General features: G+C 59.6%; 1 protein-coding gene across 1 annotated transcript; it reads left to right on the forward strand.

The window, feature by feature from the left end:
• Nucleotides 1–921: 921 nt before the first annotated feature.
• ESPNL (espin like) lies at nucleotides 922–27,779 on the forward strand. The gene is given in 11 exon segments (XM_034655499.1): nucleotides 922–1,360; nucleotides 2,593–2,783; nucleotides 4,443–4,629; nucleotides 6,771–6,953; nucleotides 15,394–15,525; nucleotides 21,503–21,614; nucleotides 22,638–22,753; nucleotides 23,484–23,678; nucleotides 25,453–26,373; nucleotides 26,375–26,440; nucleotides 26,442–27,779. Coding segments are annotated over 11 exon segments (3,015 nt in total). The 5' UTR covers nucleotides 922–1,066; the 3' UTR covers nucleotides 27,060–27,779.
• Nucleotides 27,780–27,825: the final 46 nt, after the last annotated feature.

The raw sequence follows: 27,825 nt of genomic DNA on the forward strand, positions 1-27,825 counted from the left end.
AGTGGGTGCTTCTCTGGGGGTCAGTGATGTGTCTCAGCTGGCCGCAGAGGTGGCGTTGGGGGGTTGTGTAGTGACCCCAGTTTATCGCTGTACAATTAGGCTTCAGCCATACAAATTCAGTTTGAGATTGTGTCTCTGCGGGTCCCTAGAAAGTGGGTCACTAAAGTCAGCGTCCTCCTGCCTCCAAGTAGAGGCCACGCGGATCCCGGTTGGCCCAGGAAAAAGCCATGGGTGTCCAGCCCCACTGAAGAGAAGAGTCCGGGAAAAGATGTGTGGCAAACCCCCTTGACCTTCAGCCGCAGCCCCAGAGGCCCTCACTCACCTCAGAGGCCTTCCTGTCCAGTGTTAGGGGCCTGGGCGCATGGCTGGCTCTGCCAAGCTGCTGCTCCCCAGAGGTTCATGGAGCCTCTGAAGCCCGAGGCCAGCGGAGGGCCAGGACCTGGCATAGCTCTCCCAGGAGGCAGGCGGGCCCTTGGCTCCCTGGGTGAAGACCTAGCCGGAACTCCGGCACACGTGGTCCTAAGTTCCCAGAGGGCCCTTCTGTGGACGGGTCTGCTGTCCCGTGAGAGGAGCCTTCAGGCGCCTCCCCCTGGGCCAGCACAGCCTCTGGGCTGCTGCCCAGACAGGAGGAAGCAGATGCTGGCGAGCCCCTGCCTTCCTGGAAGAATCCTGGGAACCCTAAACACCCCGTAGATGCGGGAAGTCCTTCTCAGGATGAGAGACACAGTGTGTCTCCTCCGTACTTGCTCTGAAGGAGGAAGAGGCACAGCTCAGTCACACGGCCGCACCTGCCAGGCAGCACCCACCCCTGACCTGAGCGCAGTGCAGACCCTTCCCCCGGGCCTCCGCCCGCTGTAGCTCTAGGCGCCGCGGGAGTGCTGCCGAACGGCTGAGAGGCCCGGTCTCCAAGGCCTGCCCGCCCCGTCCCCCCGCCACCTCACCGCCTCCCATCTGCCCTGTGCACTGCTTATCGGGTAACCGGAGCTGGGAGCTTCGTCCACGCCTGAAACAGGAAGCCCGGGCCTGTGCTGAGCCGCCGAGAGCCACCGGGCTGCTGGGCAGGAGGATGGAGGGGCAGCGGGCGCTCGCAGCTGCCAAGGACGGGGATCTGGCCACCCTGAAGCGGCTGCTGGAGGCCGGTGCCCTGGGCCCGGGCATCGTCGACGCCCTGGGGGCTGGCCTGGTGCACCACGCCACCCGGGCCGGCCACCTGGCCTGTGTTAAGTTCCTGGTGCGGCAGGCCAAGCTGCCCGGCAACCAGCGGGCCCACAATGGGGCCACGCCGGTGCACGACGCCGCTGCCACGGGCAGCCTGGCCGAGCTGTGCTGGCTGGTGCGCGACGGGGGCTGCGGGCTGCAGGTGAGTGGGGAGAGCTGTTGAGGTGGAGCCAGTGAGCGTGTGGACTGGGGGAGCGGGAGCTGTGAGCCGGCAAATCCAGAGCCCTCGGGCTCCCCTGGGCACCATGGCTCTGGGTTCTGTTTCGGGGACTCGCCGTGGAACCCCCATGGCATAGACAGTGGTGTTCGTCTCTGCCCTAGGCCCGCCTCACCCCAAACCAGCACCAAGCCCTTGTAAGCCCAGGCCGCTTCCCACCGAGTGTTCCCTGGGGCTGGCACAGAGCAGCAGAGAGCCCGCGCTCTCCCGGTGCCCTCCCCCACCTAGGAGCGCCTGGCCTCGCCTGGGGGCAGGGGCTCCGGTGTTCCCATCAGGCCAGACCCATGGGGCCTGTTTCCTCAAGGGTCCAGACAGGAGTCTGTAAGGAGCATGGTGGGCACTCGGGCTCAGGAGCTGTGGGCCCGGCTGGTACAACTGGAGGCCTTGGCGGGTGACGGCACGGGTCCTGCTGTGGGGGGGCGGTGGGAAGAAGGAGGGTCTCCAGGGCTCAGTGATCATCTTGGCCGAGGCATTTCCAGCAGGGCCCGCCCTCTCCCTTTTCCTGCCTGCCTGGTGTCCCTTTGTGCAGCAGGAGGACGTGGGACAGTGGGCAAGCTCTGCTAGGGCATGTAAGGGCACACTCTGAGAAGTGGCGCTGGGTCCCCGACAGGGAAGATGCACCAGCCCCATCAGCTCTTCCCCCACCCCGAGAGGCAGCAGGGGGGAGCAGCGCCCATTTCCGTGCCTGGGAGCACGCCCAGGCCTGCCAGCTGCTTGCCGTGGGAATGCTTCTGGCCTTGACTCGTGGCTGGCAGATGGCTGCTCGGCAGGGGTAGGGGACAGAGGCCCAGAGGCAGGGCCCCGGGACAGGCAAGAGGCCACAGAGCCTGACAGGGGCAAGGCTGGGCCCGTGGAATCCCTTCTTCCTGTGAGTTGAGTGCAGGAAAGGGCCATGACTGCCCTCGAGAGAGGGGCCTGGGTGCAGCGGGATCAGGGGTTTGGACCCCGAAGATCTGGACTTGCATTTCCCCCCCCAACCCCCCACCCTGCCCCTTCTCCCGGGCAGGCCGCCTGGCTCAGAGGCAGAGAGGGAGGAGCAGACACTCTCGGGCCAGGCTGGCAGCGCGGGCTGGGCAGCGGGCTCCTGGGCACGGACACTGCCCACCCAGGGCGGGTCCAAACCTGCCACACGCTCCCTGCCCTTCTGTGCCCCGTAGGACCAAGACAACTCGGGCGTCTCCCCGCTGCACCTGGCCGCCCGCTTTGGGCACCCTCTGCTGGTGCAGTGGCTGCTTCGGGAGGGCCACGCGGCCGCCCTGGAGACCCTGGAGGGGGCCCTGCCCCTGCACCATGCCGCTGTCAGCGGGGACCTGACCTGCCTGAAGCTCCTGGTGGCAGCCCACGGCAGGTGAGGAGCCCGAGTGCCGCCTGTCGGCCGCGGGGGAAGCTGCACTGAGGGGACGGACGGGGACAGGCTGGTGGCCGGTGAGGTGGGCCCTGCAGGGCAGGCACACTGGGGGTGGAGCAGGGAGGGCCAAGTGTGGGGCCAGAGCGGGGGCAGAGGGCCGATGAAACTCAGGGCAGGGGGAGGGACCTTGATCCTGCAGGCCTCGGGCAGTGCCTCGGGCAGACACAGGCGCGGTCTAGCTGTGCGGAGGGGCAGTGGGAAGGGCCTGGAAGCTGCCCGTGATGCTCAGGCTACTCCTGGTCTGTCTGGGGGCATGTCAGGACCCACGCTCCCCCAGCTGGGAAGGTGGGCACCCTCAAGTCACCTGCAAGCAGCAGAGGCCTACAGTACTCTCAGGGGCACCCCAGATTGTCCTGCCACACTGTGCCCTCCTTCTCTCTCACTGGGAACCCCTCCAGGATGGCCAGTCTTGTGCTGGTGGCCCTGTGCCCACTGCCCAGAGTTGGTGCTGGACAAACGGAGTGGCAGGGATGGGATGGGCCCAGCCGGGGCAGAGGGCAGCCAGGTTCCCCTTCCCATCCTGAGAGCCCGTCCAGTCCTTGGCCCACACAAAGGACGCCGTGGGCACCGTGATAGACCATCTGGGGGCGTCATGCACATGGCCTCCCTGCCCCTGCTCCCAGGGCTGCTGGCTTGGCCGGGTGTGGGACTTAGCGTCCACCCCATGCCTGTCCCAGCCTTTCCTCCCAAACCCGTCCGCCTCCAGCCATGCCTCTTCTGCTCCGGGGGGCCTCTCGTTTGGCTGGATGGCTGGCTCTTCCGGCTGCCGCACACTTGCTCCCCAGCGAGGCCCGACAGCTCAGCTGTGGAGTAGCGCTCTATTCCTTGGTCTGCTCATCCCACCCCTTTGGCGAAGGTCTTTGGGACTTGCTTCTGGAGACACTGTGGGCTCCCTGGGCCTGGCCAGCCACAGAGTGTCCGTTAGACTCCGTTTTTAAAGTAGTTTTTACCATGAAAAACCTGGAGACTTCATATTAAAACACACCAGTGCATGCAGTGTCTCATGCCCTAACTCCCCATTCCCACCTGGCACCGACCGCAGGGGCCAGGGGTGACGTCTGCGTCACCAGGGGCTGGGGTTGGCCTTGGGTAGGGGACTGTCCCTCCCTGCAGCCTTCCACTGAGGACCCCGTGGCAGCTCAGAGGCAGAGCGGGACTGGGGGAACCCATGACCCATGACCCCCCTCCTCCGGTCCGAATTCGGGTGACAGGTCTGGGCACTGCTCACAATGCCCCTTGCAGAGCAGGCCCTGGGCTCTGGAGGGTCAATGACCTGCGCCTTGCAGGCCCCACTAGGCTATTCACCTACCAGCAGGCCCAGCACCGTGACCAGCTGAATGGCTTGATGGGGAGTGTGCAGAGTTGGACTCCAGGATCCCAGTGGTCAGGGGCGAGGGGGCTAGGGGTGCGAGGCAGTGCACAACCTGTACACCCCTACAGGTGACCAGCTAGGGAGCCCCTCAGCCAGTAAGGGGGGCTGGGCTCACACAGTCCGGCCAAGCGCTGGGCCTCCCCTCCCCTTGATCTGGGCCTTGGCTGGAGCAGTCTCTGCTTCCTGCAAGCCCCGCCAAACACCCCTGAACTTCACCTTCCCCACAGCGGCGTGAACCGGCGGACGCGCAGTGGGGCCTCCCCGCTCTACCTGGCCTGCCAGGAGGGCCACCTGCACCTGGCTCAGTTTCTGGTGAAGGACTGCGGTGCCGACGTGCACCTGCGTGCCCTCGACGGCATGAGTGCGCTGCACGCTGCTGCTGCCCGTGGCCACTACTCGCTGGTCGTCTGGCTGGTAAGTGGGCACCGGGGTGCTGGGGGCATGGGAAGTCCAGGAAGGCTGGCACCTGCTCCTTCCTCAGTCCCAGAGCCACCTCCAAGTGAGCAGGGCCTGGCCGGGGTGGGGGCTCTGCCTCTCTGGGTCTGTCCGCCCACAGGAAAACTGGGGACGGGTCAGGCGTGTCCAGCCATCACATTGAGCACCGGACTGTGCAGGCCCAGCATGGGCCCGGGAGTGCAGCTTTGAGGGGCAGTGGCCCCTGCAGGACAGTGGGGACTCTGATGGCCCCTCCCCTAGGAGTCCTGGTGGGTTTCCTGGCGTCCTCAGGGCTGGGGGCCCCCAGCGGGCACTGGCTGCTCCTGGCCCTGCATTTGGCCACTTGTTCCTCCTATGCTCTCTCAGCCCCTAGTCAGTCCCCAGTCCCTTCCCTTCTGGACCCAGGGAAGGGGGCATTCGGGCCACTTTCTGGAAGGAAGCCCCAAGACCCCAGAACACACGGTGGCCCGGGTTGGGGGGATGCATTTTCCCAGGATGGGCTGGGGACTTCCTGCTTCAACCACAGAAAACTGGACCAAGCAAGGTCTCTGGGACCCCTGAGGGTTCATTACAGAGGCCCAGAGGGGTCTCGGAGGCCCAGAGGGGTCTCGGAGTAGGGGCTCTCTCTGAGGAGGGCAGGGGGTGGCTGGGCAAGAGGTGGTGCCCAGAACAAGGAGGAGGGCCCAGCATTTAATCCAAGTTAGAGGGAGCCTGGCTTGTGGGGAAACCTGAGCTGGGAAAGGCAGAGGCCCCAAGAGGACCAGGGCTCTTTCCTGAGGGACTGGGAGCCACGGAGGGACTCTGAGCCAGGAGCGGCAGGTGTAACTGGCATCTCCGAAGGCTGCACTGGCCGCTGGTGGAGACCGGAAAACCCTTCCTTGCTCAGAACCTCCCACACTTCCCGAGGGGCCTCCGCCTCCACTCTTCGTGCAGCAGCCTGGCCTCACTCCCCGAGGGGCCTTCTGCCCGCAGGGTCCCCAGGTGTGCGTGGCGCCTCCCCGCTGCCTTCCCCCGCGCATCCATTTAGGATGGCGCCACCCCACCCAGCCCTCTGTCCTGCTGTCCTGCTGTCTTTCCTCCGTGGCACCAACACCAGGTGAACTATAAATTTGCCTGGGAGGCAAGGACCGCATCCCTGAGCCTGGCATGGGGCAAGGGCTCTGGAGATGTCCGGTGAGTGAATGAACGTAGGAACAGACGATGAAATGCAGCCACCGCACGGCCTTGGTCTTCAAGCCATCCTTTGCCTCCAGCCTCCCTTTGCCCCTTTCCTTCCCAGGCTGGCCCTTCGCCCCTGAGGCACCAGCAGTGGCTTACACACTCTGTGCAGGCTGGGTCCCCCCACCCCGGGGGACGGGGCCACCTTCCCGCCGCTGTTCCTGCCTAAGGCGGCTCTGGTCCCAGTCCCGGGAGGAGGCTCTGCGGCCCCACACTGGCCTTCCTGTGGAGCTGGCCTCACGTCCCCTCTCCTGGCATTCTGACCCCGTCCGCTTCCGACTGCGGCCCCCCAGTAATGTGCCTGTCTCCGCACCTGCATTCCTGGCCCCTGGGGTGAGCCTGAGGCCTGGGCGTCTCTGGCTGTGGGCTCAGCACACAGACTGAGCCCCGGGGTGTGCAGGGGGAGAAGCAGCAGCTCAAAGCAGTGGGGAAGGTGGTGGCAGGAGGGAGGATTGTCCACCGAGCCCCAGGAAGCACCACGGGGGCTCGTCCCAGGGAAGGAGCAGCCAGCTGCAGGTGACAACCAGACCGGAGGTCTTCCTCAGTGACCCTCGCACACAGAAGCAGCAGGAGGCTGCTGGCTTTGGATCAGACACTCAGCACCATTCGGCTGAATGTCTGCTGTTCTCCCGGCCTTTCCCTTATGGTGAAAGTTGGCCACATTCAAGGCAGGAGGAGGGAAAAAGAGGGGTGACACCACGGCCACCAGCCCCTTCCATTCGGAAGGCAGAGTTTTCTTAGAAGTGGCCCCTGGAGTTTGATTGGCATCCTGGTCCCTGGCTGTCTCCAGGGCTTCTGGGGAGGGTCACCTCCCGCTTCTGTGCCGAGCTCCCTCCCCGCCATGTCTCCCTCCCTAGGAGGGGTCACCTCCTCAGCTGGTCCTCCTCCCCCACCTTCCCCAGGTCACCTTCACCGACATTGGCCTGATGGCACGGGATAACGAGGGGGCCACAGCCCTCCACTTTGCAGCTCGAGGCGGCCACACGCCCATTCTAGACCGGCTCCTGCTGATGGGCGCCCCCATCATGACAGACTTCTGGGGTGGGACCCCCCTCCATGATGCAGCGGAGAACGGGCAAATGGAGGTAAGGTCGGTGAGGTGGGAGGCTGTGCAGTAGAGCCCGGGAGCCCCCGAAAGCTGGCAGGCCTGAGAGCTCCCCATTCCAGGCACTTCCTACAGAAAGTATTCAACTCGCTCAGCAGCCCCGTACGAGAGGAGTCACGGTTCCCCTTTTACAGGTGGGTAAAGTGAGGCTGAGAGGGTCAGTCCCTGCCCAGGATCCAGACTCTGATCTACGGAGGAGCAAAATCCATGCTCTCCCCTCCGTGCGTACCCCTTCCTTTGCACAGAGACTCTGGGGGCGTGTCGTCCGTCCCAGGAGAGCCCTTGGCTGGCTGCACTCTGCCGTGAGCACTGGGAACAGGGCTGTGCTGGGGGCGTGAGGTTAGCCCTTTTGCTATCATCCAATAAATCTTGGGAACTGGCATGGTCCAGTCCCTAGGAAACAACACCGAGGAACCCGGAGTCAGCAGGGGTGACGTTTAAATATTTAAGGTCCAACACTGAAAATAGACCCAGCCATCGGCAGCGGCCCCCTGCCTCGGGCACCGCCTGCGCAATGACCTCGTGGAGAGGCAAGGCCAGGTCTGAGAGCAAAACACAGGTTTCCTCCCCCCGCCCCGCCCCACCCAGCCCCACGTAGCACTGTGTCCAAAGGGGTGAGCCTGCAGCAGCCGGGAGCAGTGTGCCAGGCAGCGCTAGTCCAGAGGGAGGGTTTTATTGAGATGCAACTGAGTACCCCAGTTGGGGTCTCTGCTTTTGGACAGCTGTTCCCAGCTGGAACCCAGCATGTGCCTGGGGTCCAGGCGGCCCAGTGTCAGTGGTGCCAGGTAAAATGAACTGTAGCAACCAAGAGTCACGGGAGCGCACCGTTCCTTTTGAAGAACGCAAAGGAGAGCCGATCCCAGCTTACAGAAGCGCTGTGAAAATTGTCTTTCTCCAACTCTCCGCTCCTCCCCACCCTCCACCCCAGCTACCCTTCCTCTCTCCTCCTTCAGACACCACTCAGCCCCGCAGGGTCGCTCCCCCAGCTCTGTCTCCCCAGTTTCCACCCCTTCCTAGACAGGGTGGGAGGGCAGTGGGTGGGAGGGCAGGGTGAGCCTCCGGGGAGGCTGGAACGGTCCTCAGCAGGCCTGGGAGAAGAGGGTGGGTCTGCACATAGCCCTGCAGTCTGTCTTTTTGTCCAACTATGTGACAACAAAAGAATCAGAGGCAGTGAGGGGACCCCGAGTCCAGAGGGACTGGAGGAGCCCTGAGCCCAGCCAGTGTGGTGCGGCTCAGCAAGGCGGCTGGAGCAGCGGCTTCCGTCCGATGGAATTCTCCATAGGTTCTCAAGAAATAGAACAGATGAGCCAGGAGTCTGTGGCTGCTCGCCCTCTCTGCACATGAACATGACAGCTCAGGACACAAGGCCCAGAACAGATTTCCCTTCAATCTTTTTATTGGGGAAATCCTAAATGCACAAGAGAGTGTGAGATCAGCAATGCCTGGCTGGCGCAGTGCCCTCCACCACTCCCTAGGCCGCTGTGTTACTTAGAGCAAACTGGAGATGTCACATTTTTCCAGAAATACTTTAGCAGACATCTCCGAGAGATAAGGACTCCCTTTGTTTTTTATCACAGTTTCAAACCCTTATCACACCTAAAAACAATTCGTAGTAAGGTCCTGCTGTCATCTCCGATCCAGCCTCCTGAGAGCATCCAGCATCTGCTTCCCTGATCGCACTGTAATTGGAGGCTACACAAGGGCCCCACACTACTGATTTGTCTGTTGAGTCTGTTAATCCANCACATTGTTTTTCCAGAAATACTTTAGCAGACATCTCCGAGAGATAAGGACTCCCTTTGTTTTTTATCACAGTTTCAAACCATTATCACACCTAAAAACAATTCGTAGTAAGGTCCTGCTGTCATCTCCGATCCAGCCTCCTGAGAGCATCCAGCATCTGCTTCCCTGATCGCACTGTAATTGGAGGCTACACAAGGGCCCCACACTACTGATTTGTCTGTTGAGTCTGTTAATCCATTAACAGTTCCAGAAATATGCTTTGTCTGGGAAGCCTAGGATAATGCTTGATCTCCCCCGCATCTTTAAAACAAATTCTTATTTTAGAATAGTTCAGAATGATTTTAGATTAGTAGAACAATTGAGACACTAGTACAGACAGAGAATCCCCATAGACCCACATCCATTTTCCCCTATCATTAGCAACTTAATTAGCATGGTATATTTGTCACAATTAATGAACCAAAGCTGATACAGTATTACTAACCAAAGCCCATACTCAATTCAGATTTCCTTAGTGTTTTAGAGATTTATTTATTTATTTTAGAGAGATGGCGTGTGCTCAAGAGTGAGCATGAGCAGGGGAGGGGCAGAGAACGAGCGGAGGGGACACACAGACTCTGTGCTGAGCATAGAGCCCAACTTGGGGCTTGATCTCATGACTCCGAGACCATGACGAGCCAAAATTGAGTTGGACGCTTAACCGACTAAGCCACCCAGGTGCCCCAATAACTTGCTTTTTTAACTGAGGTAAAAAATACATAACATAAAACTTACCCTCCTGGGGTGCCTGGGTGGCTCAATCGGTTAAGCAGCTGCCTTCAGCTCAAGTTAGGATCCTGGAGTCCGAGGATCGAGTCCCACATCAGGTTTCCTGCTCAGTGGAGAGTCTGCTTCTCCCTCTCAACCTCCTCCTTTATTCTCTCTCTCGCTCTCAAATAAATAAATAAAATCTTAAAAAAAAAACTTACCCTCCTGTTTCTAAGCGTTTGGTGCTGTGATGTTAACTATATGCACATCTCAATGCANTCTCTCTCAAATAAATAAATAAAATCTTTAAAAAAAAAAACTTACCCTCCTGTTTCTAAGCGTTTGGTGCTGTGATGTTAACTATATGCACATCTCAATGCACACTATGTGCACATCTCCCGGTTCTCTTCACTCAAAACTGAAATTCCATCCCTATTAAATGTCTCCCTGCTCCCCCTCCCCAGCCCCTGCCACCCACCTTTCTACTTTTTGTCCCTATGAGTTTGACAACTCTAGGAACATCATATGAGTGGAATCATACAGTATTTATCCTTTTGTGACAGGCTTATTTCACTCAGCCTCATGTCCTCAAGGTTCATCCATGTTGTAGGATTTCCTTCCTTTTGAGGCTGAATCATATTCCCTCATGTGGATGGACCACATTGCCTCTCTTCATTCATCCATCAGGGGACACGTGGATTGCTTTTACCCCTTGGCTATTGTGGACAATGCTGCCGTGAATGTAGGTGATCAAATATCTCCTCAAGACCGTTCTTTCTCGATTACTTTTTAAAATGTTAAACCAACCTTGCATTCCTGGAGTAAACTCAACCTGATCATGGTATGTTATCTCTCATATATAGCTGAGTTTATTTGGCTAACATTTAGTTTGGGATTTCAGATGCCGTGTAGAGTGCTAGTGTGGTGGTTCTTATTGTCAGTACGCTGGGAATCTCCAGGACAGGTTTAAAATATCCTAACACCTGGGCTCCATCTGCCCAGAGATCCTGGTTTGATTGGTTCTGGGTGGAGCCCCCAGGTATCAGGACTTTTTAAAACTCCACAGGGGATTATGATGTACAATTTCGAGAACTATCTGTGTGAATAGCATTAGCTGAGCTAATCTAGTAAGAATTCATACAGACGATGCATCTTTCAGTGGTGTTTGAACATGGGAAGGAGCTGGATTTCTGTGAGGGAGAGAGGGCCGAACATGGTCACCCTGCTAGAATACAGCAAAGAGCAGGAGCTGGGGCTGGCATCAAGGTCACTGGTCACAGCAAGGTCACTGGCTGGCATCAGGTCACTGGTGACAGCATGGAACTAGGTTTAATGCTGAATTAAGAGGTTGCTGTGAGATCTCGAGAGGAGGGCATGTGATGCCATGGCTGTTTGGAGGAGGAAGTTGCCATAAGATGGGGTGTGGTCTGGGGCTCTGCTGATGAGGCTGAAAAGGAAACGACAGAAGACAGGTGTAAATAAGGTTCTCTCGGGGTTCAGATGAGTGGTTTTAACTCATTGGTGGTTCTCTACCTAACTTCAAGAAGGGAACTTTATACTGAGTATTGTAGGCATTCATGGAGTCGTTCAGAGCACGACTGCCTCAGTCGACTTTCTGCTCCTATGAAAGGCACCGGTGAGTGCCAGTTAATTCATCAGAATTAACTCTGACGTCCGTTCATTCACTCTTCTCCATTAAGATACTCACTCATCCAACACATAGTTATTGAGCACTTGCTTAGGACATGACCAAGGATTTGAGAACCACAAGAGTATTTGGTTCTCAACAGGGCAGTACTCACTGTGGCGGGGGTCGGAATGTCAGGGATGTTTTTAGTTTTACAGCGGTTGAGGTGCAGTCATGGTGGAAGGGACACCAGGGGACCTGCTATTCCTCAGGCAGTCCTGCACAATGACAGAAGGTCCCATGCCCCACACAACTTCCCAGTGGAACAGACATGCATGTAGGTGGAAAACCTGTTTATAACGACCTGAACTTTGAACCCAACTCAAGTGTATATAATTATCTAAGCTTAGAACCTCAATTCAATTATATGTATACACACGCCCCAGTTATTTTTCATAGTGTCAGTATATATAAGGCTTTTCCAAGAATGGTCCTACTGTACACATTGAGGGAAGATAGTATTTAGTTTTATTTAACACTTTACCAGGAACCACTCGCTATCTGGGAAAATGGCATCACTGATGGCAGCCGTAATTCATATAACCAGGAGTAAACAAATAAATATCCACAAGTAAGGAATAATGAAGTAAATTCACAAATAGATAGATGAGAACCAGTCAGTATTGAGAGGGAAATCGTTGACTGCACTCCACTGCACATATTTTGCATTTAGCCTTTTTCTGGACAAGAGTCATTTATAATATGAACATTTTTTAGAGATTATTTAATTATTTATTTATTTGAGAGAGAGAGACAAAGAGGGAGGAGTGAGCAAGAACACGAGTTGGGGGGAGAGGCAGAGGGAGAGGGGAAGCAGGCTCCCCACTGAGTAGAGAGCCTGATGCACGGCATGGTCCCAGGACTGTGGGATTATAACCTGAGCTAAAGGCAGACACTTAATCAACTGAGCCAGCCAGGCACCCCTAATATGAACATTTTTATACAACTTGCAGAGTAGCTGGTTCTAAGGCAGTGAATGAAAGGGGAAATAACCAGAAGTCTAAGCAGGACACTCAGGAATCTGTTTTGTCCACTTGAGTGCCTTTCTCAATTTTTCATGATATGCACATCAGACTTTGTCTTTGGTGCGGCCATGCGCAAATACTCACATAGTAAAATGTATGTTTCTTAAATTATAAATTAATTTTCTTTTCTCCTTCATATTAGAATATAATATTATTTTAAAATTATGTGTGCAGGCAAATTGTATTAGCAATGGAGTTCATGTTAGAATCATGAATGGGGTGTCAGAAAATGCTTGTAATAAAAAGAGGGCATTGGGACTGATGGCAGGGAGGACCCTGGACTAACTTACCCTCGAGGTGCCTTCCAGCCCTGCCTCGTCCTGTGACGCTCCTCTGTCTAGGGTGCCAGTGAAGATCACGGGCTCTTAGAGCCATTGCTGTGAATCCGGGCTGCCCCACTTCTAGCAGTATAACCTTGGGGAGGCTTCGTGTCCTTCTCTGTGCCTCATGTCCCCTTGTGTAACACAGACACAGTAATAAACCTCACAGGGTGACATTGGGACTGAATGAGTGGCCCTTGTGTTGTTCTAGAATGGTGCCCAGTGCAGAGAGGTGCGTGGGAAGGACTTGCATCCCCATCTCTTAGACAAGCCTCCAGGGTGTGAGTGCTATGGTCCCCAGCAGCCCCCAGCTTCCTGTGATGGGGTTGAGCTTTTCAGGGCACAGCCTAGAGGCTAGTGGCAAGAAAGAAGGGAGCAGGAAAGCTTGCAGGGTGAGGATGAGGCTGGAACGGGATGGGGTTACCATTTTTAATGTGTTTTATTTCTGCAGTTAAAAAAAAAAAACTGACATTATTGTTTTCGAGTCAGTCAAGAAACAAAGGCTTATTTAATTTAAACTGATGCAGNTGAGGATGAGGCTGGAACGGGATGGGGTTACCATTTTTAATGTGTTTTATTTCTGCAGTTAAAAAAAAAAAACTGACATTATTGTTTTCGAGTCAGTCAAGAAACAAAGGCTTATTTAATTTAAACTGATCCACAAATTTACCACTTTGTCATCTTCATTCCTCCTGGCATCTCTGGCCTTCCGTATGGAGTCCCTTCCCCTCGGTCTCAAGCCGATGCCTCAGATGTTCCTTCAGTGTGGGTGTGTTGCTGGCAAATTCTTTGTTTCATTTGTTTGTTTGCCTGGAAGCACCCTTATCTCATTATTGGTCCTGAAGGATATTTTTGCTGGGTATAGAATTGTTGCTTGCAGAATAAAATCTGCACACATTTTCCTTTGGTGCTGGGAAAAACGTCATTCATTCATTGCCTTGGGCTTCCATGAAGAAGTCAGCTGGGGGGGCACTGTTTTGAAGATAATTNTTTTCCTTTGGTGCTGGGAAAAACGTCATTCATTCATTGCCTTGGGCTTCCATGAAGAAGTCAGCTGGGGGGAGGCACTGTTTTGAAGATAATCGTTCTTTCTCTTGTCATTTCTAAAGTTTTTCATTTTGTCTTTGGTTTCCTGCAGTTTTACTATGGACCTCACCTGAGGTGGATTGCTTCTTATTTCTCCCACTGGGGAGTGCTCGAGCGTCTCGAATTTGTGCTTGGGTGCGTCCCTCAGTCCTGCACAGTTCCCAGCCTGTATCCCTTCAGAGGTGACTTCCGCACCCATTCCGTCTCCCCTCTCTTTCTGGGATTACTATTACAGACAGTATTGCAGAGCGTTTCTGCTTTCATCTTTCTGTCTGTCTGTGCTGCATCTGGGCTGCTGCTTCTGAGTGACCTTCTGTTTCCTCATCCTACAGCTTCAGTTTTTAGCTTGGTTATTATGTCTATGTTCCTGACCTACTAGCANTATGGACTATGAGAAACAAACTGAAGACTTCAGAGGGGAGGGGGTGGGGGAATGGGATAGACTGGTGATGGGTAGTAAGGAGGGCACGTATTGCATGGTGCACTGGGTGTTATACGCCAACTAATGAAGCATCGAACTTTACATCGGAATCCGGGGATGTACTGTATGGTGACTAACATAATATAATAAAAAAAATCAAAAAAATTTTCAAGCTTGGTGTTCATTCCCTTGAAAGTAGTAAGCGCAGCTGTGTTCTGTCTGTTAGTTCTTGGGTCTTTGTGGGTCTGTTTCCTTGTGGGTGGGGTCTTCTGCTTCTTGTTCTGGTACCTTCTATCTTCGGGCTCATGGCTTTGTCTGACGTGTTTGCTGGAACTTATGTTTGAAAAACAATTTGTAGGAGTCATGTGAGGGCTTGGATGAGATCTTATTTGCCTCTGGTTTTGGCCACACATGGGAATTGTGAGCCCAGGACCGTCTCAGTCCACATTCGAGGCTCGAGGTTCCCTGGCCCCCTGAGTGAAGGGACGCAGAGGGCTGGCTGGCTTCTGGTTTACCTTTACTCTGAGGGGAGAGCCCTCAGCCTACAGCACTAGGTGGTAAATCAGAGCCCTCGCCTCTGGAGGACCCTGAACTTTCACTGCTCCCCCTAGTCCTGTGAGGCTGTCAGAAGAACCACTCAGGTTGTAACTATTTCTCCTGCACCTGCTTGCTGCTGGTGCAAAAACACTTCTGAGTGGTAGGTTTATCCCTCCGGATCTTCCCTGTCTCCTGACCTTGGCCTGGTAATTCCTCACTTCCTTGTTACTTCTTTGATGCTTTAGGAAGGTGACTTTTACATTTAGTCTGTATTTTATGTTGTCCTTGGGGACTTGTTTCTCTACCCCCTGCTGGCACAGCCACCTCACAGATCTCGGTCATCTGTAAGCACCCACCCCCTGCTCACAAGTCCAGCAGGGATCAGGCCATCGTTCCATCTTTCCATTTCTTCCTGTGAAAATGACACACAGCTCGGAGCATTGCTGTACAAACAGACACCGGTTCTGCATTTAGAGCCTGGGGCAAGGACTATAAGGACAAGGTCAGGATCAGGCTGCCTGGTCAGGATGCCGGCTGTACCACCTACTGACCAGTGGAGCCCTTGGCGAGTTCCTGACTGTGGGCACCTTGGTTCCTGTCTGGGACAAGAGGGTGCTGGTGCCTGTGGAGCTTGGCGCTGCTGCTTCCTGGATGGGGCAGCTGTGGGTGGGGCTTGGGGATACAAGCCCTGTCCCTGCAGTGAACAGCAACAAAGTCTTGGGCAAGTTCCGTAGCTGTCGGCAGCCTCAGTTTCCCACCGTGAAATGGCACGGTGCCTGCCTTCCATCACACCTGGTGAATGCCATGGGCACAGGCAGGTGGTGCAGTGGTCACACTGTGTCCCCTCCCTACAGTGCTGCCAGACGCTGGTTTCCCACCACGTGGACCCCTTCCTACGAGATGAAGACGGTTACACGGCGGCAGACCTGGCAGAGTACCATGGACACCAGGACTGTGCCCAGTTCCTGCGGGAGATAGCCCGGCCGGTAAGCTTCACAGTGCCCACCCATCCCCGGAGGCTGGGTGACAGGGTCCCCCGCTGCCCTGAAAGCCAAGTTATGGAGAAAGCTCACTGTATATGTCACACTGTTCCCAGGAGAAGGGTCTTGGGCCAGGACAAAGTCAGCGCCACAAGTCAGCTGGCCCAGTGCTGGGACCGGGCAGTGGCAAGGGTTATGATAAAGGTCATGACAGAGCCATGATGGGGCTGCAGCAGGAGCTGTGATGGGCCATGGCCCAGGGGCCATGACAGAGGCTGGGACAGGGGCCGTGACTGGGACTGGGACAGGGCCATGACAGAGGCTGGGACAGGGGCCGTGACTGGGGCTCACACAGGGACAGTGGCGGGGGTCAAGACAGGGGCCACAGCCATGACTGGGCCAGCTATGGCTGGCACCAGGACTGGGCTTGTGGCTGGACCTTGGCTGGGGCATCTGTGGGGTGCTGTTGTCAGACTGAGGGTACCCGGGGGATAGGAGCAGGGCCCTGACCCCCGTGGCAGTCCAGAAGGCAGAGGGTTCCAGTCCTGTGCTCCCATCTGGGTGTCCCTCACGGTTGCACGCCTTGCTGAGCCATTTCCCCATCCATAAGGACAGGATCTCCCTCGTCCTGCCGGCCCCAGAGCCCAGGGCATGACAGGCCACCCTGAGCATGCATTGAATGAAGAGGACCAGATGGGCGTGTGAGCAGGTGGACCAACACAGACAAGTGGGTGGGTGGACAGGTGTTTTTGTGGGTGAAGTCAGCGGTGTGGTCCGTGTGGAGCCTGGCCCCCCAGTGCCCTCTTGCCCATCCCTGTCCCCATTCCAGGGCCAAGGCAGCAGCCATGACAAATTAGTCCCAACCTGCTACAGTTTTTGCCGTGTTCGTTAGTGGCCATCCTTTCAGATAGCGCCCCTGGGATCACGTGGCCCCATGCCAGGTCTCGCCATGGGGTTCCTGCACCTCGTGTTCCCTCAGGAACCTCCAGGACCAACTGAGGCAGAGCTGCAGTCCTCCCTGGTCCTGGGCCTGTGGGACAGTCCTTTCCCCCCCCCACCGAGGCCCACCTCCCAGCCTGCTGTGGTTTGGGGCAGCACAGGGGTGTGCCTACGGTGGCGTGGGAACCGAGGACTGCCCTGACTGCTTGAAGTCATTCCCTGTGTGGTCCTGGGGCCGACCTGGAAGCTGAGATCGGAGGTGGGAGCGGCTCTGCTTCCCCGGGGTAGGTCCCCACCCGTCCCCAGCCCAGCCACTCCCGGGCCTACTGTCCCAACAGCATCTCTGACCCCAGCCCTCCATCCCCAGGCCCCGGCCCATCTGCCAGACCCTCCTGCCCACTTGGCTGAGGGGGGAGGGGAGGGGTTCTGGGTGCTCTCCTGAGATGTCCCGGGGCCTTGGAGAACCGGCCCATCTCCGGCTGTCCTCGCTGTCTCCCCAGTATCACCATAGCATCTGAGACAGAATTCTGTTCTCTCAGGACTCCCCACCAGTCTGGGCTGACGGTGCGGCCTCCCCACAGCCTGTGACCAGCAGTGCCCAGCCCATCCACATACCCTTGGCTTTCGAGGCTTGTCGCTGTGTCTGCAGGGAGCTCAGGGAGCCCCTGTGGGAGTCGGGGTTAGGCCAGGAGCCTCCCTTCATTCCCCAGTGAGCGCCCCAGGCAGCAGGGGGTGCGGGTCCCTCTCCACGGGCTGGCATGCCCCCCCGCCAGGCCACCTGCCTCACATGCACAGACTTGGCTCCAGGGAGGGCAAGGTGTCGGCTGTGGGCCCCCGCGCTGGGGAGGGGGGTGCCAGGCGCCTCATGCAATATGGATGGAAACACAATATCCAGAGGTCGTCCTGCTGGCCTCTTCCCACGCTGGGCTCAGGGGAGGTGGTGAAAGCCACACAGGGTGGCCACACCTGCCCCGGGGAGCCGTGGGTCTCAGGAGAGGTAGCCCCAGGAGCCAGGCCAGACCGGCAGTGGGGAGAGCTGCCCTCCGGGAGGCGCCCCTTCCTCTGGCAGGGCTGCAGGACCTGGGCTCACACTACCCAGCCCCGGCCCCGGCCCCGCCCCGCCCCGCCGGTGGTTCCAGGAGGCCAGGCCCTGCCTCGAGGGCCCCACCTCAGCCTGGGCCACGTCTTCCTGCTCCCTGGCCCTCGGGCACCCCTCCGCACAATAAAGGGTTGGGCCTCTCTGACGGGGTGGGCTCCTGGCTGCAGGGCTAGGTTTCGGTGAGGTCCGGGACAGGTGGTGGCATTTGGGAACAGCAGCCCTGGGTGATGAGCGCGACCCTCCGAACGGGGAATCCACGCCCGCAGCACCCCAGCTGTCCTGCTTGCCCCTAGCCCTGTCCTCACACCCACCAGGCCTGGAGAGGCTCTTCCTGGCCGGGGAGCGCTAACGAGTCCTCAGCATCTCCGAGCCTCAGTTTCTCATCTGTTAAACGGGATTAAGAGCCTTGTGGCAGGAGTGGCTCCTCAGGCATCCGGCGGGTGCTAATTCCCTCTCTAGGTCAGAAGGGCTCCGGGACCCTTTCATCTTAGCTGGGGAGCTGAGGCCCAGAGACGGCAAAGGACGCCCCTGGACGGCCTCCTCTCCAGCAAGGGGTGGGGCTCGGCTGTGCGGCCAGTAACCGAATCTCAGCCATGGGGACCGGTGTCCAGCGCCCATCTGTGGGTCATGATTTTCTCAGCCCGGGTGGCATTACAGGCCTGTAACCCGGCTCGCCACAGCTGTCCTTGATGCATAATGCATGGCAGGCACAGCATTGCTCAAATCTCACCAAAAACACGGGAAAGGAGACGGCAGGCCATGGGAAGGGCCCAGGGCAATTGCCCGATTTGGGGGCCGTGCGTGCCCAGCCGTCAGGACCCAGAGGTCCAACACCTTGAGCTCCTTCAGCTCCTTGCAGATTTGGTTAGTGTCAGGATGTGGGTTCTCCCACCGCCTGGGAAACAGCACAGCAGACGGGGCCTGGATGGAATTCTGAGGCGGCAGCACGTCCTTGAGATCTGAGCCCCGCCAGAGCCGGCCCTGCCAGGCACCCTCCATAATTCCTCGTCTTCCTGACTTACAGGTGGGGAAACCAAGGCCCAGGGATTGACTCCCCACACTTCTCCTTGGACGGGGTGGAGCAAGATGTGGCCCAGGGCCAGGAGAGTGGCATGAGGTCCCCCCCTAGACTGCAGGTGCTGCACTGGGGCCAAAGTCCATTCCCTGCACCCCAAACCAACTTCCTGCCTCTTCCACTCTGCAGGGGGAGGGGAGCTTCTGAGAGCAGATTCCATTAGGGAGAGGGGCCAGAGGGGCAGGGGAGGACCCCAGGCCAGCCATCCTCTGTCAGACAGACAGCCAGCTTCTCTAGCAGTGCCCCAGGTTCCAGGGTCTGACTCGGCCCTGCTTAAAGCTCGTAAGCCAGCCAACGTCTGCATCATGGACGCTGGAAGAAGACACTAGAGTCCTCGGTCCAAGACACACTGCAGAGAGCAAGCATCATGTTTTATTGGGCCCCCTTGGCCCCCCCAAGTCCCTGCGTGATGCGATATGGGTCCAGATGGCTACCGTGCACACGGGAGGCTTGTGTCACAGCTGAGGACCACTGAGCCTGGGGAACCCCCATTTTGTAGCAGGCAGTAAGATCCCTCTGGGTCCCTCCCTCCAAATGCAGCCCTGAGAAATGGCCATGTAACGAGCAGCCAGGGCTTTGCATCCTCGGTAGGAGTGTGAGAAACCAGACCAGTGTCAGGGTCTCCCCTGCCCCCGAGGCCCACCCCTCTGCCTCCTCCTCTACCACTGATGCCCTGGGACCCAAAGAGCTGTGATTCGAGGGACTCCTGGAGCAAGCGCTGGGGTCTCGAATAAGATTCTGATCCTAGCTCTGCCATATCCCAGCTTCGGGGCCTTGCGGAAGCCTCCTGCCCCCTGCGAGCCTGGGTTTCCCCTTCTGTGCCCTGGGGGCTACACTGGGGGTGGGGGTGCTGTACTGGGGCTTTCCTCTGGCTAGCCTCTCCCTCCCCTGTGACCCAGGGATCTCAGGTCTCGCCCACATCCCCAGAGGGTCTGCTCCCCTGGCCCCTGCACCTTGGAGGGTTAAGGTGCCATGGTAAGGGATCCTGCACCCAGCCCCAAGCCTGCCTGGCCACCTGATACCTCAGCCTTCAAATATTAATGCGACACCTCCTGCTCCCAGGGGCGGCAGCTGGGACAAGCTCTGACTGTCCAGGACGGCTGCAGCTCCCTGTGCTCAGCCCAGCCCCTGCCTCTGTGGGTTCCCGCCGGGCCGGGGGCTGGTGGACACCCCCCCCCACACGGAGCACCGGGGCTCCAGGGCTCCACACGGATTCCTGGAAGGACTGAGGTGTGAGGTGCGTGGTGGCCAGGCAGGTGGGGTTTTAGGCTGTGTTCCTTTCCAGTGGTCACAGTAGGCGGAGGGTCCTGGGGGGGAGAGCCATTGAGGGGCTGGAGGCCGTGGGTGCAGGTCACGGGTTCTCCTGAGGGCGCCCCCAAACTGGGGTGGCTCCCTAAGGTCTGTGCCTCCTTGCCGGGAGGTAGGATCGGGAGGTGGGACTGAGCAAGGGGACACTCAGAGTGGCCAAGGAGTTTGCCCCAGCAGGACCGGTTAGAGCACGCGCTGGGCCAGCGAAAAATGAAAACTCGGGCTTCTTATTCAAAGACGATGAAGCATTTTAAGACAGACATGGCAGAGCGTTAAACTGCGCTGCAGCGTGGGCCACACCTCGTGACAAGGTCGCAGCCCTGGGCCACGCATCCAGGAGCGGCTCAGGCTCTCTCCGGAACCACCCTGGTGGCCTGTCCCGCCTCCACTGCCCACGGCAAGGAGGCATGAGGAGCTCAGAAGGCCTGCAGCCCATCCCTACTAGCTGGAGAGGCGGGCGGGGGCAGCCCCGCCGCAGAAGGGCATCGCGCGGGGAGCCCAGGAGTCTGCCCTCCGAGAGACGGGCTTGGCCGGACTTCAACTCTCTGCTTTAAACCAAGAAGTGACAAGCTTGGCTCAGGAGTTGTCCTGGAGAATTTCTCTGCTACGTAAGGAGGGACACACAGCGGCAGGGAGGCGAGCGCTGTCCCTCTGCTCCCAACCCCCGGGCATCAGAGCAGCCTGCTTGCTAGGCCGGCGGGGCCAGAAGTCTTGGCTCCCAGCGGTCAGTCCTCAAAGCTGAGGCTGCTCAGGGCCGAGCTAGGGAGACGCGTCCAGCTCAAGGGCTCCTTCTGGCTGCGACCAGTCAGTGCCCAGGGGGCAGGAGAGGTGGCCATGGTCAGGTCTGTGCCTTGCCCCTCGACCTGGGGCAGGGTGTAGGGGTGAGTTTTGGGGGCCCCTCCAGTACTGGGGGGCTGATATTGGTGATCTCTGTCTCTCAGTGGCCTTGGGGAGGAGGGCAGCCCGGACACTGCATGATGGGTCCTGGGCACAGCGCCCCCCCCCCCCGCTGAGGTGTGGCCGCAGCCCCACGGCCCCTGCTTGTGGGTCTGAGAAGTGTTGCAAGTGCCTCACAGTGCCCCCTCTGCTCTCCTCTCAGAGGGAGGAGCTGTTCCAGGCCGTTGTCTCAGCACAGAAGTTGGCGACAGTGAAGGAGGGGTGTGCATGTGCACAAGTGTATATGTGTGTGTGCGTGCACGTGCACATGTGTGCATGTGTCCATTGCATGTGTGTATGCATGCATGTATGGGTCTGTGGGTGTGTGCACACATGTCTCATAAGGCCAGAGCGAGGTAAGCACAAGCCAGACCCCTGGCCCCGACCCAGTTCCTGGAGCTGCCGGGTTGAGCTGCCCCCAGAGAAAGGCTGTGAGCCAGGCCCTTAGATGAAAGGGGGGTTCACCTGGTGGTGGTGGTGGTGGTGGTGGCAGCCTTCCCCCAAGCAGACTGGGCCACGACTAGTCTGCTTGATGGCTCTCACCACTCCGCCAGGATCCCTGGCAGCCCACAGCCCATGTCAAGGCCCACCTGGGCCTCCTGATGACCGGGTCTGTCCGCCCCCAGGTGCCGCTCCTGATGACGCCACCGCCGCCTCCGTTTCCCCCACCCCCGCTGTCAGCCGCGAGGCACTCCCCGGAGGATGGAACAAGTGGTTCGGGTCTCGGCAGCCCCACCTGTGAGTACATGTCTCCAGGGAAGACTGGCCTGGACCATGGGTGCCAGGAGTGGGTGCCGCTGGCCTCACCTCTGAGGTCCCTGGAGGGGTGGTTTGGGGGAGCAGCTGACTCCAGGAGCTGGGCGTGCCACACCGTGAGCACGGAGCCGGAGCCATCCCTCCCGACACCCAAACCCAGCTGCTTCCAGATTTCCTTAATAGCCTTGGTTGCTTCTTTAAAGTGAGGATCAACATTTTCCATGACCAACACTTGTAATTCCAATGAAATGGCCCCCTGCTCCGCCCTCCAGGGTCCCTCTGTGAGCTCGGAGCCCCCAGGGCCTGGCTGTCCTGCCTGTGTGACCCTCAGCAGCCTCGTTCCCTCTCTGGGCTTTGGCTTGTCCAGAGGTGAATCTCGAAGGTCAGGTTACTGGGGCCCAGGGCCCTTCTGGACCTGCTGCTGCTGGTTGGAGACCCCAGCAGGTGGAGCCTCTGTGGGCTAGCAGACGCAGGTCACGGACTCTTAGGGAATTGGGACCAGTCTAGCAAAATGAAATGGAACAGCGTTAAAATATCAGCAGGTCCATATTCGTGAAGGTCGTGGTTATAGAGTCACACGGAGTGTGTGTGTGTGTGTGTGAGATGCAGGATGTGTTTCTCCATTGGGGTGTGGCCCTGGTGTGCATGTTGGCACCTTTTGGGAGGGGCAGTAAGAGGAGAGTTCTGATATTTTGTGGTCTGATGGGGCTGCATTAGGTCCCCAGACCACCCAACCCTCTGCGCTTCCAAGCTCCAGGGGTGAGGGGGGTAAAGCGCAGGCCCTCCAACTGGCCAGGCTTGGGGAGCTCCACAGGCGCCCCTGGGTGCCCTAGCAATGAATCAGTCTGCTGGGCCCTGCGGCCTTTGTTGGGGGACTGGCTGGGTCTTTGGCTCCAAGTCTAGTGGTCCTTCAGGAAGGCCAGTTCTGCCCCCGGTCCAGAGTTTTCTACCCCCATCCCTTGCCTTCTCGGGGAAGCCCCCTGACTCTGCTTCCTTTCCCCCCAGCAGTGGTGACTCCCAGCCCAGCCTGGCCTGGTCAGCCTGACCAGCCTCTTCTGAAGGAGCAGACCATCTGTGCAGCACCCCCACGGGTCGCCCCCAGCACCACAACTGTCCCCACGGTACACCTCTCACCTCCACACCCCTGTTTCCCCGGCTCCCAGCCACCCCTCAAAGCCCAGTTGGCCTCTCATCACAGAGTCCTATGTGGGCCCAGGCCGGGTCACTTCTGGGACAGAGATGCAGTTGTCCATGGGTGGGTGGGCCTGGGGTCTACTGCCCTCCCCCTCAGGGGCTCTCACCCAGCCTAGGACCCACTGGAGGAGGCCAGCTCCCCTTTCTCCTTTTCTTTCTGGGCATGAGGCCATTGTAAATCCAACCCAACCTTCCTTGAATGGGTCCCAGGACCTCTCAGCCCCTGAGATGTTCTGTGCAAGTTTGGGAAATGCTGCATGGTGCTGCCTCTCTTGGACAGTTACAGTGCACACGTCAAAGGCTCTGACAAGTCCTGTGGTTCAGAATTGGCCACCAGACTTTCTCTATGTAAGGGTGCCCCAAGCGAGTTTGCCCATCCACAGGGCAAGCTCCTCTCTGCCATGTACAGAAGAGGGGAGGAATCTCTGGTTGCCTCTCTCAGCCAGCGATCCCCCCACGCACAGACCTGGATCCCACAGCGGACACCAGGGATCCCTGCCTTCAGGGGCCAAAGCTTACCAGGCTGTGTCTCCCGGGCCCTCCCTGGCCTCCCCCCACCACCTCCTCCCTGGGTCTTGCTAACCCCGTGTGGCCCTCCCCACCGGTCCCAGGCGGGGTCCCCTCAGGGTTCTGAGTGACCAGCCCAAGTCTGCACAGGGAGAGGAGATGGCGGCGGGAGACGCCCCGAACCGCCTGGTGGCGCTGCAGCTCGACAGGCTGCCCTCGGGCGACCTCGACGGGCTGGTGCCCACGCGGGACGAGCGCGGCCGGCCCATCCCCGAGTGGAAGCGACAGGTGATGGTGCGGAAGCTGCAGGCGCGCCTGGGCGCAGAGCCGGCGCCCCAGGCCCAGGTGGGGCCCGGTGGGTCAGGGCGGGGCGGGAAAGAGGGCCGGGCCCTGAGGGGAGGGGGCGGGGCCCGGCGGGGATGGGGCGGAGTGGGCCCACTGGGTAGAGTGGAGGCGGGGCGGGAGGCTTTGTCCTGGCGGGTAGACGTGGAAGGTGGGGGACCTGAACCCACACCTCGAGTCTGGAAACCCAGGCACCCCCCTGCGTGCGTCTCTGTGGCCCCAGCTTCCCCTCTGGCAGAGGACGATGCTGATCGAGATCAGGGAGCTGGGAGCCTCTCCACCTGCGTGGGGGGTGCTGTATCCACATGTTCTTTTGTCTAACGATTTCAGCCCACCTCTACGTTGTGCCAGGCCCTGTGCTAGGCAGTGAAGGGGACCTGACCTGCCCTCCCAGCCCTTATATTCCAGCAGGGAAGAGGGTGACTGGGCAGGCCAGGTGATTCCAGGTGTTGTGGAGAGAAGCAGAGCAATGCAAAGGGGGGCGGGTATTCCGTATGTGTGCTCAGGGCAGCCTCTCTGGGGAGGGGACCTTGAGCAGGGGCCAGAAAGAAATGAGAGAGGAACCCTGTGAGAATCTAGGACAAGTGATTCTGCTCAGGAAGAGCAAGTGCAAAGGTCCTGAGGCATGAATAGGCTGGTACCTCGGAGCCGAGTGAATAAGGCATGATGGGCAGAGGTGAGGTCAGGGAGGGAACTGGCAGGTATCCCAGGACTGCTCACCACCAGGCCCCTGGGGAGCCTTTGGGACTCTGAGCAGAGAACCAATGATTTGACTTGGGTGGTAGCAGGCTTTCTCTAGCTGCCGCGGGGCATAGAGGGATAGGATTTTGTCTGAACGATGTGTGTTGTACAGCCCTTGGTCAGAGCTGTGCTGTCCCACACTCAGTCATGCCAGCTACGTGTGGCCGTTTAAATCAATTAAAATGAAACAAGAGTCAATCTCCCGCTCCTTAGTTGCATCAGCCACATTCCATTTCTGTAGCTACAGGTGGCTGATGGCTACATGTCATCCATCACCTGACATGTTGGACAGGGCTGGCCCCGCTAGAGGGAAGTCGTATCTCAGCCTGGCCACAGGCTTCATCCCTGTGCGGCTCCGCTCCGTGCCCTTGGGTCTGCTGGGCCAGGGAATCAGAACTTATCAGTGCAGGGCACTGCCTGGCACAGGGCAGTCTCAGTGGTGGCTCAGGCCCCTCCCCTGTGAACTGGGGCCCCTCCCTCAGGGGGCTCTGAGCTGTAATCAGGCTGGCACAGAGCCTCAGCGGGAGGGAGCCCAGCTCAGCGTCCCTCTATCTGTCTGTCCCAGAGGCCGTGGGCACTGGAGGGCAGGGCTGGATCCTGGTGCCAGGGCAGCCGCCAGGAGAACCCAGGGCAGAGTGGGAGAAGCTGCCCTCTTTGGAGGGAGCTGCCCAACCACAGAAGGCCCTGGAGCTTGCGGGATGGCCTAGGAGGGTCTGAGGAGAGAGACCCTTTGGACTGAACAGTGAGGAGATGAGATTAGGAGGATGTGGCATAGTCTTCTGAGGGCCAAGGCTGGGCCCCCACAGGGCAGGTGGCTGCCCTGAGCCTCAGACTCGGGACTGGGGTCGGCCAGCCTCCTTGTTTACGCCCTAAGTCCGGGCAAGTGTCCACTGGTGTGTAGGGGCTGGGCTGGGGTTCCCAGGGCCACCTGGAGCCAGGCCACCCTCAGGGGCTTGTGTCCAGCAAGCACACACCCTCTCCCCGCTGCGACGTAACGAGGGCCTCAGCCCTGCTGACCTGGCCTCCCTGTGCCCAGGGTGACAGCGGGAGCGTGGGCCCCGCGGAGCAGGCGACCTGGCGGTACTCACAGACGCACCAGGCCATCCTGGGCCCCTTCGGGGAGCTGCTGACGGAGGACGACCTGCTGTACCTGGAGAAGCAGATCGCCGACCTACAGCTGAGGCGCCGCTGCCAGGAGTATGAGAGCGAGCTGGGCCGGCTGGCGGCCGAGCTACAGGCCCTGCTGCCCGCTCCCCTGGTCAGCATCACTGTCAACAGCCACTTCCTGCCCCAGCGGCCCGGAGCAGAGGGTGAGGAGGCCTCCGCCCCAGCGGCCGAGCCCAAGGGCCCCGCGGGGGCCTCGGAGGCCGCGCCCGGTGAGCAGCCCCTGCCCTTTTGGTGCAGCCACATCGCCCGGCTGGTGCGCAGCATGTCCCTGCTGCTGAAGGGCATGAACGGGCTGGTGCAGGGCGAGGAGAAGCCCGCAGGCCAGCCCCCGCAGGAGGCCCGCAGGGAGGCCCCTGCTAGCCCCCCCAGGAGCGTGGCACAGCGCGAGATCCAGGAGTGCGGAGTGTCCGTGCGGACGCTGCGCGTCAACTTCGAGTCAGCCCCTGGCCCGTCCTGCGCCCCGAACCCAGGCCCCTGCGAGCCGGGGGCCCGGCCTGGGCAGTGCCAGAGAGGCTGCTGGCCCACAGCCCCGCAGCCCTGCGGCGGCCCAGTGGGAGAGGCCCCGGAGCCCGGCGACACAGAGGAGGCCAGCGACTCGGGCATCAGCTGCGAGGAGGCCCCCTCGGAGGTGGGGGCCGCGCCCGGCCCCGACCTGGCCAACCTGCGCAAGGAGCGCATCGTCACGCTCTTCCTCAGCCACTGGAAGAAGTCGGCCTACACACCGGCCCTCAAGACGGCGGCCTGCAGGACCCTGGAGGCCCGCCGGGCCGGGCCGCGGACGCAGGAGGCCACCGGGGGCTCGGCCACCCTCCCCGCCGCCCAGCGGGGGCCCCCGGCTCGGCCACCTGTGGCAGCAGCCGCAGCATCATCGCCCGCCTGCTGGGCAACTGGAAGGCCATCCTCGCGCACGTGCCGGCCCGGCAGCTGCGGCGGCTGAGCCGGCGGCCCCGCGGGCCCCTGTCCCCCGAGCAGTTCCTGCCCCACGTGGACGGGGCGCCCGTGCCCTACGGCAGCCTCACGCTGGACCTCTTCATGCTGGGGTACTTCCAGCTCCTGGAGTGCGACCTGCCGGCCGAGGAGCGCAAGATGCGCCACCTGCTGTGCTTCGAGGTCTTCGAGCACCTGGGCGCCCACGGCTGGGAGACCGCGCGGGCCTTCCACAAGGCCGTGACCGACGAGGTGGCCGCCGGCCGCCGTGCCTGGACTGACGGCTTCGAGGACATCAAAGCCCGCTTCTTTGGCTCCAGCCAAAGTCCCGCCTGGGCCCCGGAGCCCGGCCGCAAGTCAGGCCTGACCCCCCTCGGGCCCCTGCCTCATGCTGCCGCCCCCCACAGCAGCCCCAAGCCCGCGGCGCAGAGGCTGGGGTCCGGCTGCCAGCGGGGCGGCTTCGACAGTGAGGACATCTGTGGCTACATCGACCGGAGCTTCACCTTCTGGAAGGAGAAAGAAGCCGAGATGTTCAGCTTTGGAGAGTGAGACAGGCGGCCAGCCGGCCTTTGGGAATGCAGTGCTAGGGGTGGTTTCGGTTTTCTCTGCTCTTTTCTCCTTTGTCTCTCACCGGGCGGCCAGGTGAGGCCCGAGGCCAGGCTGGCGGACGCGCAGTGTGCTGGTGCCCAGGTCCAGTCCCACCGCGACAGGCTCCTCCTCCCCCGCTGTCCTGCGGGCACCTGGGATGCTAGCCCGTTTCCTGCAAGCCCTCCTTCCAGTGCCCGAGCTTCCCGCTGTCCCATTCCTCCAGCACTGGTGGCCCCAGGCACGGCCAGAGCCTCTGTCTGCCTCCTTCCAGGGACCTCGGGCCACCTCTTCCCCTCCCCGGGGCCTCTGTCCCCATCTGTGAAATGGGAGAGCTGCAGGTTGGAGAGAACAGGATTCGAAGGGCAAGCGGCCTTCGTGTCAGGCCCTCCAAATTCTCTGGGTCCGAGAGGTGGCCCACACGGGGGTGCCCGCCAGCCAGGGCAGCCGCCTGCCTTCAGACGCGCACTCTGCTGCTGTGTCCTGCTCCCGCCCCAGGCTCTGCAGAGGGTCTGGTCCCCGGAGGGAAGGCTCCCTGTGGGCCTCCCTGTCCCGTTCTCCAGCTCACCAGCCCCAGGGTTGTGTGGCCCGAGGCCGTGCCAGCCCACCCCCCCGCCCGCACAGGCTCAGGAGAGCAGGGACACAAGGAATTTTTCCCAGAGGAGCCGTGGCTGAAGGGGCTCCAAGCAGAGGAGGCTGGCGTCCCTCCCCCCGAAATGGGAGCTGTTAG

Source organism: Ailuropoda melanoleuca, chromosome 2 (genome assembly GCF_002007445.2).
Source record: "Ailuropoda melanoleuca isolate Jingjing chromosome 2, ASM200744v2, whole genome shotgun sequence".
Classification (NCBI taxonomy): Eukaryota; Metazoa; Chordata; class Mammalia; order Carnivora; family Ursidae; genus Ailuropoda; species Ailuropoda melanoleuca.